At 41.6% G+C, this 10,582-nt stretch overlaps 2 protein-coding genes across 3 annotated transcripts in view; one reads left to right on the top strand and one right to left on the bottom strand.

The window, feature by feature from the left end:
- LOC103386273 (contactin-4-like) overlaps nucleotides 1-10,582 on the bottom strand; it is a 695,358-nt gene that overhangs the window by 193,445 nt on the left and 491,331 nt on the right. The window lies entirely within an intron of this gene.
- On the top strand, nucleotides 5,445-9,649 carry LOC103386305 (EF-hand and coiled-coil domain-containing protein 1). Of its 2 annotated transcripts, XM_017036522.2 has the most exons (9): nucleotides 5,445-6,170; nucleotides 6,747-7,197; nucleotides 7,370-7,504; nucleotides 7,771-7,847; nucleotides 7,988-8,129; nucleotides 8,395-8,521; nucleotides 8,705-8,788; nucleotides 9,094-9,163; nucleotides 9,431-9,649. In XM_017036522.2, exons 1-9 carry the CDS (start codon nucleotides 5,591-5,593, stop codon nucleotides 9,580-9,582), a joined length of 1,818 nt encoding a protein of 605 aa, XP_016892011.1. In that variant the 5' UTR covers nucleotides 5,445-5,590; the 3' UTR covers nucleotides 9,583-9,649. The 2 variants fall into 2 exon arrangements, with proteins under 2 accessions (XP_016892011.1, XP_024916075.1); XM_025060307.1 differs by lacking the exon at nucleotides 9,094-9,163.

The raw sequence follows: 10,582 nt of genomic DNA, 5'->3' as shown, positions 1-10,582 counted from the left end.
GAAGCAAACACACACACAAAGTATGAGTGAAGGAGTAAAAGTCTCACAAACCTGGAGTAGCCGTATGAGTTTGTCCACTACCTGGAAGTGCCTGCAGGTCCACAAATACACATATGTCCTATGTCTCCACTCTACACTCATTCTCCAAAATCCTGTCCTCAGCACAAACGGTTACTGTGTCCGATCATTGTAAGACTGAAGGAGCTGAGACAGTCGCTGGTGATCCAGTTTCTGCGGCCGCCGCCAGACACGCCAGCTTGCGCGCGCGCACACACTTGCTTTGCTTTTTACAACGTTTATGCCTCTACTTGTATCACAAACAGTTAATTTGAGATGTTTTATAGCTAACAACAACTTCTTAAAAAACAGAGTCAATATGAGTCGATCACATAGCAACTAATAATACGTTAGCTTCCGCTACATGTCAAAGAAGACTTTAAAAGACACTATAACTTGGTAGCAACGCTACCCAGAGAAACTTTAAGATATTTATTCATTTCACTTTCTATAATGCAATTTTAGGGTTCAATTTAAAGTCCTATTAAAATAGGACGTAATAATAGTAGAACTTGGTGGTTGGGCAAGTACAACTCCACACGCTAGGAGGCGCTCTACGATCAACCCAGTACCCCAGCGAACCATAGCATTTCCTTTGTCGTTAGTGGCGGGTCACTCGAAAGTCATTGTTGTTGTGAGACACTTCACTTCTCTCTACTGAGTGAATAAAAACACTTGTCCCCAGCACAAAACACTCGTTTGTAGCACATGTGTTACAAACGATAAGCTCTACGTTTATAAACCATTTATGCAGGTTATTATTTGAATTTCAACTGAATAAACTGTAATTGTTTTAGCAGTTCTTAAAAAACGTATCGCTGAACATACGTGTACACAAACACAAACTTACCTTTCCCATCGTTTAAGATTAGCTGTATAACAAAACGGCGACAGAACGTGAAGCTTTCGTGTGTAAATTTACTGCTGTAAAATGTGAAAAGGTTGATCTTCCTCCTCCTCCTATTCCTATTCTTCTTCTTCTTCTTCCTTTTCTGCGCTTCCTTCTTTGACTTTTAGAACAAAATATTTACCGCCATCAACCGGTTAATAATAGTATAACTTAACCTCTGCGGTTGCAAATGGTGCACACTTTATATTTTAACTATTTTATATTTTGTTACTTTTCCTGATTTGTTTAACATCTGCACTCTCTAGTGCCCCTGTCTGTCATTGTGCGAAAATTTAAAAAGGACATGCAATGAACACGACAATAGCAATTGCCATCTACCGCCAAAAGGTGGAGGTATACTGATAAAAATGTAAACACTTGACTGTTCTGAAGTGATTGCCGAAAAGTATCAGAAAGAAAGAGAGAGAGAGAGAAAAGGGAAACGTCTGTTGAGTCAATAGATAATGCGCCAATAGTCAGTGTAACCAAAACACAAACAAACAAAAAATGAACAGAAAATATTTCTGCCACTGGAGTCACCACAGAAATGATGAGCACTTCTAGATTATGTTTCTTAGATCTTGTTTCTTGCAACCAAATAAAATTGAACAAGAGTCAAGTTTCTGTTTTGGAAAACCAGCTTTCCAGTATTTGATAGCCACCTGACTGTCTACTTTTGCAAACAAAGAAATGATCATATGAACACAGAATGTCCGTCCAAGGATATTTAACTGAAACACACGTCAGTTTTTTACTGTACTGACTGCACAGGGTGGGATTTCTCAGTATTTGTGGCAGCCGTCACACCCAGACTGTGTGTGTGCACGCGTAATAGGTGTGAATTTTTTTGCATGTAGAGCTGGTCCTTGCCTGTAGCCACATGTCTTCTTTCAGGATCTCCCCTGGTGTCCAGGAATGCAGCTGCTTAATCCAGTGTGTGTGTGTGTGTGTATTCTGTTTTTCAGTTTACAGAGTCTGTACCTGAGGGCTAGAATACTTTGTGTGTTTAATTTGTTACCATAGGCCATGAACAAAATGAAATCAAAATTGACAAAAGTCTCATAAATAAAATTAAAACATCACAGGAGTGACACAAGAGCAGCAGCGGCAACATGGATTTTCAAAATAAATGCCACTATATTTTTTAAAATATGGCACGTAACGTTTTATAAAATATTCACATTAATATACATCTTCTCAAAATGCCAATCTTTATTTTTTTAATTAGTTATTTTCCCCTTTGTTGCTGATGTACTAAATTTATATAATAAGAATTTGCCGTGTACAGTTACTGCAGTTTTAAGAAAAAAATGAATTAATTCAAAGTTTCCACTCAAAGATAAAGATTTTGTTTTGACAAAAATTGAGAAATGTTGCACTAAGCAGTATTGTACTACAATGATGTTAAGCACACTATTTATAATTGTAATATACTGTATATATATATATATATATATATATAATCACTGCTCGAAGTACTAAGCCCTGTAGTTTTATCAGATCTGTGCAAGATGACTAGGACAGCTTTGCAATGTCCTAAAGAACTTGAAAAAACATTGTGAGAAAAAACAAAAGGTAAAGTTGCCATGTAAATATCTTAATTTGAATGCATGTGTATTCCTTTAACTGTCTGTAACATTTTCCTTTTACATTTTCACAAACAAAAAAAAACAACTTGTAGTTGCTTGACGACCTAAGCAGGCTGTAGTAGTATTATTTTTTAATACAGGGCTGTAAAAAAGGATAAGCTTAAAATGGATGAAAGTGTTTGCATCTCAGCATTGATCTCAGTGGGACAGCTCAAAGGTAAAAACAGTCGATCCTTCCATATCTAGGGAATGAGGAAATGTTTACATAGTAACACAGCAGAGTCATGTTTACAATGTGACACCCACGTCTACCACTCACACACACACACACACACACACACACACAGAGAGAGAGAGAGATCATAAATCACGACCGTTGAAAGGCTGAATTGCCTCTTGTGTTGCTCTAATCCCTCATGTGGACGATAGTGTTGACACTCTCCTCATTGATCACAGATTACAGAATTAAGGTGATGAAGGGTGATTGTGAGTAGTATCGTCCGTCACATTAGTCATGTGGTGGCTGTTTACTTTAACGCACATTTCCACAACATGGAGCCCCACTGCCCAGAGAAAGAACTGTGATTAGCTTCAGAGTTGACAGATGTTCTTTGACTAACAGAACAATGTGTAGTTTATGATCTACAAAAAAACAAATGAATGGAGGGTCGTCCAAGGACATCTGACCATCTGGGTGGTTAGGGGCCGACTGAACTCAAGGACTCTGAAGGTCTCTACTGTGTGCATGCCACTTTCTGTTTGAATATTTACCCTGGGGACTACAGCACAGTTGGTAAATAATAATTGATAGAGTAAAAACACCTATGTGTGTATGTGTATTTGTATCTTTGGTTTGGTTGACCCTCAATAAAGCATATGGCCACCAACAAAGAGACAGCTCCTATTAATGGTGGCTCTGGCTCACTCTCCTCCAGAGGGTTAACAAAAGGACACGCACCCAGCTGTAAACCCCTAACTCTGCTCTATTCACAGCTGCCCATCCTATTTGTTACTGATCAGCTCCCTTCACCAAGAGTGGACCGCAGCAGGAGGCCAGCAGCTGGAGGCCATGGAGTGGAAAAGAACAGAAAAGAAATCAGCAGATAAAAGATCAATAAAGTGTTCCGAAAGTGTGAAGAATTACGAACTGAGTACTGTACATCAGTACCTATAGCACCAACTAATTCCTGTGTGAAATTTGATTTAACGGCATACGTCGGAAAGATGGAACAAGACTTTAATAAATTCATGGGCGACGATGAAGTTACCACAAAACACTGTAGGTCGAGAATGACAAACGTAAGCACAAGAGAATTTCTGTTTATGCTGGAAGGCAATGAGAAAAAGTTATGAGTAACACGTTTTTGCCCACATTTGGATCCAAAACACTGGATATGCCATTCATTGCAGAATAAAACTACAGCCTGAGGGCTTTATCTTTATTCACTACCTTTCTTTCTTTCTTTCTTTCTCTCTCCTTTTTTTAATCTCTTTGTCTGTGGCTGAAGTGCATACTTTGACCTTGACGGTCTTATCTCAGGTTGCTCCCCGGAGGCTCCAGATGAGCTGAGCTGATCGCCGCCGCAGAGCCGTGGCCTGCCTCCACATGTTCGTCAAACAAGCAACATGCAGATAAATGTTGTTTTATAGCTTCAGACAAGTTCCTGTTCCTATCTGTCAGAGACAGACAGGGAGGGAGACACACAGAGAGAATTTGTTCTCCAGTCATAGACTTCACCAACTCACTGACACTGTAAATACACATTTTCAAAGGTCAAAGGCGGTGCAGGTGAGTCACGGTGACTGTGACAGCTCAGAATAGTCCTGGAAACCAAAACAAAGACTAAATAACAGCTGAAGTTTCCCTCCAGGGCAGGTGAGTCCATTTAAAAACAATACTTAAACATTAGCTGTGGACTGTTTTACCTTGACATGTGTGGGTGAATGTGCACAGATGGACAGATCATCCATGACACCACAGAAGAATCAAAAAGAAGAATCAAGCTGTTGGTTCTCAAAATGGGGGTTGGGGAGATATTACAGTCCAATTCTGGTATATTGACCCTGCCAGTTAACAAATGATGTTGGCATTACTTCTGATGCACTAAAACGATTATCGCTGTGAGGACATATCTAAGTTATGTGCTGTGGTCATGTCAAACATGTGTAATCAAGATGCTTGCCTCCCTTTAAGCTGCCAGGTATGTGATGAGTGGTGAGGTGAGGCGCGGAAAGGTATTTCCGCCGCACAGGAGTGCAGAACACAAAATTGCATTTGACTTTCAGGTGAACTTTTTTGTAACAACGTTGTGATGTACAGCTTTTTATTTTTTAAGCGTATGTTGCCACAGAGACAGTTAGTCATGTGATCCGGCGTGGCCTTGTTTGTGCTCTGTATGCAAAGGTAAAGTCACCATTACTCATCTTTACTCTGTTATAGAAGGATGGGTAGTTTGAGGTGAGGCCAGTTTGACGCTGGACCTGCTGCTCGCATTCAGTAAAATGTACACATTATTACCATCCACAACAGCAGTGTGACCTCCAGCAAATGAGTTGTGTTTTTTTTAATTAAAATAATTGAATTTAATTAAGCTTGTCATTTTCAACCATTCATGTTGTTCAATCTCCTCGTGTGTTTACAGTGCATTTGGAAGTGACTCACGGTTGGTTTCAAACCATCCCTGACAACAGCGCAAACTCACCGACCAAACCATTATAGTGCAGTGTGCAGAGACACTACACAAGAAAATGGCTTTGAAACAGTTACCGTAAGTGCAAATAATTGACACACGATCCGCTGAATCAACCGCAGAGGAAACTTTAGTGGTGGCCAGAGTGAGCACACAAGAGGGTGGAGTCGCTTCTTTGGCATTTTTCTTCTCTCTCCTCCCCGAGGGCATCCATTCACCACTGGATGCTCTGGGGATGAACGCCACGGATAGTTTTTCATGGAATTACGCATAGTCAAAAACACAAAAAGGGAGAGGACGGTTTTGAAAATATATCCCGGTTATATTTGGTGACTTTCCAGCGAAAAGGTAGTTTACCTGAAGTCATGGAACGAACCGCAGTGTCTCCGTCTCCTCGCGCCGCGCGTAAAAGCCAGTGGCTCCGCAGCGCACTGGCACATCACCACTGCCCTGACCCTGGCGTGGAGAACGAGATCGTCGTCCTGGCAACCGGAATAGACCAGTACCTGCAGGAGGTCTTCCACCATCTGGCCTACACCAACCAGGAAGACGTGGTGACGGAGGAGGACTTCACAGCGCTCTGTGCCGTACTGGGTCTGGGCAGAACCAGAGGGACGCGAGTGGCGAGAGTCGCTGCGGTTGAGGACGATGATGAGGAAGAGTTCCGGGACGTGTGCTCCAGGCTTCCATCGCAGTTGTCATTTAAAGACTTCCACTCGCGGCTCTGTGAATATTTCCGAGTGCGCAGTGCGCGCAGAGGTGACAGAGATCCAGTGAGGCAGCTGCCCCCGACTGACGACACCGAGCTGGTGCAGAGACAGATCCGGCTCCGGTGGCCGCGCCGCAGGCGCAGGAAGTGTGTCAGCTTTGATCTGTCCGGCAAGCAGAGTGGACCTTCACATGTCCGGAGTAAAGTGGGAACCGTGTCTGTGGAGCGAGAAACAGGTACAGTTCAGGACGCGTGTTCAGGACGACTGTGGTGTTTAAAGATGTCTTTGGACATTCGAGGGTTGATGGTCAGAGGCAAGACTCTCTACTGGTACTACTTTTGATCGGAGGATGGCATTTCTTTTACATTTTTATCTCCGCCCCTGTGAACCCAGAATGTGTCTTAGTCACAAGAAATGTTATCAGCAAGAAATATTCAAATCCTATCTCCAGATAAAACACGATTAATGAAACGTCTGACTCAGTTCCTGTGAGTATATCATCAATGTGTTCAACTAAACAGGGTCAGGTTTCAGACTGAGTAAAGTAAATTGTGAGTAAACTTAAACTAGAAGATATATTTCATTTCAAAGACATTTTTGTTTGGTTGTATATAATGACATTTTCTTAATGTTATATATATGCTGTGGGTCATAACCATTGGAAAACTTTGGCTAAGTATTGTTGGCCTCGGGTCAAAACGTGTCTTCTCAGTGCAGTAATAAAGTAAAGACTGTGAAAGATTAAAGGATGTGGTCACTGAATTTTAAATGTGAGCCATTTGGTAAAATCTCCTCTGACGTTCCTCTCCAGATGAACTCTCAGCTCTGAGGGAGCTGGTGGAGGATCTGCGCTCAGCGCTGCAGAGCAGCGACGCTCGCTGCCTGGCCTTGGAGGTGGCCCTCAGACGGTCAAGCAGCAGCGCCCCCTCTCCCCCCTCTATCTTCAGCTCTGCCGTTTCCACTCCCACAACATCCATCACCTTTCAAAAGGGAAAGCTGGTCCCAACACAGAGGATCAGAGGCCAGTGCATTGGTGCTGGGGGAGGAAGAGGAGGCGGGGTCAGGAGAGGTGTAAGGATACAGGACATGCGGGACCCCCTTATGAGGGAGCTGAAGCTGATTCGCTCGTCACGTGATGGGCAGTTAGAGGAGGCTATCAGATTCAACGAGCGTTTGGAGCAGGAGCTGCAGTGGGCCTACGAGGAAGTACGCAGGCTGCAGGCGCTGGAGTCCACACTGAGAAAGGAGAATGCTCAGATTAGGCAAGTTCTCTGGATACAGGCCACAGGGTGTAGGCTTTAGTGACATCTAATGGTGAAACAGCTTATTGCAACTAATGGAAGATTCCCAACTCACTTATTGTTGTACCTTTAGATGTAACGTTATCTTAAAGTGCAGGAAGATTATGTGAAGGTTTTGAATGATCTCCCACAGGAGACGGGCGGAGGAGGCCAGGGAGGCTCTGAGCTTGGGGCTACACAGGGTCCGACTGATCCAGGAACAAGCTCGGGCTGTGCCAAAGCTCCAGGCCAGGATAGGTCAGCTGGAGTCTGAGCTTCAACAGCACAGGTACTCACTTTGTGTAGCGGAAATTCACCAAAAATAAGAGACTAGGGCAGATGTGGGCAAACTTTTAGACTCGCGGGCCACAATTGTCCTAAAATTGAACAGGGGGGCCGCACTTTTTTTGAAATGATGCACAATTCATTTTTAATTTAAGACTAAGAATTGTCACGCATTTGTATAGTTTTTTTTAACTGATTCACTATGCATCGCTACATCTCCATATAAAATTCTAATAAAACTGATTTGTTTCTCACCCTTACCACAACTAGACCCTGCTGTAAATGTGTCCGTGACACTCCCTTCCATCCAGGGACTCTATTAGGAGATGAGGACATCACCAAGACAGGTGAGAGAAGATCTTGAATCATGGGACTTGATGCAGTTAAAAAAATCACAAACTAACTTAAGAATGCAAAATAGCCCCTTCCCCTCCCCCTGGTGTCGCTCTAGGGGATCAGCAAAGTAACATCCTTGTGGTGTTTGCAGATGCTGAGGGTCTGCAGAGGGCAGTGGAGGGCAGAGCTGCCTCTGATGAAGAGGAGGAGGACAGAGGGGCGAGTAAGACTGGACAGTGCTGCGAGTCAGAGGTGAAGAAGCACTTGAGTCGTCAGCACAGTTGTGGAAAAGGGTCAGCATAAACACAAACACACACCTTTACATACGCTCTAAGCCAAGTAAGAAGGCCAGAACTTCCTGTAAATGGAGAAAAAAACAAACAGATTATTAACATCTGTATCTTCCACGTTAACACTTTGTGTCATATTTGAGAAGTATTGTTGTATGTAAAATATCATTTAAAAAAATCATAACTATAGTAGCAATTTTGAAGAGAGAGGGGCAGAGAGAGATTAAGAGAGAGTGAGAGAGACAACACTTAACTGTCCTTTCTGCAGATGTCGAGGACACACAGTCAGTCCTCCGTCCTCTCAGAATAACATTCCTCTTAAAAACTCCACTGTTGCTCTTAAAGGCAGCAGACAGAGAACTGGGTGGAGAGAACCAGACCAAGAACAATCACAGGTAAGAAAAACTAAACCGTCCCATTTTAATGATCCCAAATGTTATTTTCTGTATAAGGCTGTATAACCTACATGTGTAGATGTACAGTAATAATATAATAACTGTCTTTTTGTTTTTGTTGAACATTAAAGTAATGTAATAAACACATTCAGGTGCATTATTTTTGAACTTTGTTGGTTCTAGAATTTAAAGGAAGTGACAAACACACTAAGGCTGGAGGAGAAACTCAGGGATGTCGTCACGCTGCTGCTGCAACTGTGCAACCAGGTAAGCGTGGACAAACACATCTCCTCACTGACCACATACACAAAAATGTCACAAAACATATGTGATGATCGTCTACTTTCAATTCATGCGGAAACAAGCACAATAATATATATGAAAATACTCAATATTCAAGGCAGCTGTAAACCCACCGCGTCTGTGGCCCTGTGTTATAAAAACACAAATTTAATCCGTGGACTTTAGTTCTGGAGAGTGAGTTTCTTTTCGTGTGGTCATATCAAAGCCGTATTGTTGACATAACCACATCACAAAATAAAAAAGACTGTACTTTGAACTTGTCTCTCCAGAACATGTCTGGATCAGTGTTGGGGAAAATTGTGGTGGACACTGTGGGCGTGTGCAGCAAGAGCCGAGATGGTAAGACTTCAACGTCAACGAATAATTATATCAACAAACACACTGGGATATACGCCTCAACCAATCACATCCTCCTTAATGCTTTAGTTTAGATGGTTGTTGATGAATGACATAGAAATACTTTATATCTGACATTTGATCTTATGACTCCTTCCACTGCTCTATTCCCCAACGATACAAACGTGTCATAAAATCAAAGCGAATGCAGCGGAGCAAGTAGTTGTTCAGTCAAGCTATCTTTGTTTTTTTTTAAACCTTTCTATCCAGGTGCGTCCAAGGTTCTACAAGTGGCTGATGCTCTGTGTCTGCACCTGTCCTCCGGTCAACCTGTGGTGGATGGACTGGACGGTGGAAGAGGAGAAGCAGCAGAGAACAGAGACAAACTTCTGATGTCATCAGCAGTGCCGACGCTCTGCTGATCGCTGTTACTTTTCAGACTTCTTTAATTCCACTTTGTTGTTTTCCACCTGTGTATCTGTATTTGAGTCACACTAAATGTTTAAAGAATTTTTATATATACTTTTATAATCTCTTTTATATAATGTTTGGTACATATATGTCATTATTTAAATGCATGATCTAATATATTGTTATTATCGTATTTTGAAATGATGTCTAATCTTTGTATTTGGATATTTTTTATTGATTTATTTTTTATTTTTTACTATCTCAATCCTGAGATTCTATCTTAATGAAAGAGATGTTACCAGAAGTAAAATTCATTATAAACATTCAACAAAATAAGTAGTAAAGCCAAATAAATTCTGCCGTTATTAAGAGGATTATGAAGTGACTTGGCAGCATTTGAATTTAGCAGAAATACAGCAGCAGGTTTGTGAAAAAAAACTGTCTAAAATCTATTTTTATACACATATATAAATAAATAAATATATATTTAGTAATTACCTATATTTTATGTTTAAGGTTTGTAATGGGTCAATAAAGAAGTTTTGATGTCAAAGTTTGACCAGGTTTAAAACTGATGAGAAGTCATTGTCACGTTTATGGATTCAGAAGCAGAAAATGTAGGATAGAGGGAAAAAACAGAGAAAAAAAGGATGAAGTTCAAATTTCATTCATCCACTTACAAAAAATCAGGGCCAGGCAGAAACACTCAACACACAGGAACCACAGGCAAGAACGCAGGAACAACCAAGTACCACAAGAAGTCGTACATATATAGAACACACACGAGAAACCCGTCAACAAAAAAACATGACTTACCAACGTCACTCTAGGCCAGTGAGAAGGCCTTGGTGTGGCCAACTGCTGAGAACAGAGAACATACTCGGGATTATTTTACAATTCGTGATACGAACCGAAAAACAAGTCACTGAATTTGATAGTTTTGGCCAGCAGAGGCCTGGTTAGCCTTAACGGCACACCACTGAACATTTAGTGTCCTGGGTTTAACATTAC

The sequence above is a fragment of the Cynoglossus semilaevis genome, chromosome 11 (genome assembly GCF_000523025.1).
Source record: "Cynoglossus semilaevis isolate Cse_v1.0 chromosome 11, Cse_v1.0, whole genome shotgun sequence".
Taxonomy (NCBI): Eukaryota; Metazoa; Chordata; class Actinopteri; order Pleuronectiformes; family Cynoglossidae; genus Cynoglossus; species Cynoglossus semilaevis.
Note: the sequence above shows the minus strand (reverse complement) of the source record. Positions and strands in the feature narration are given on the sequence as shown.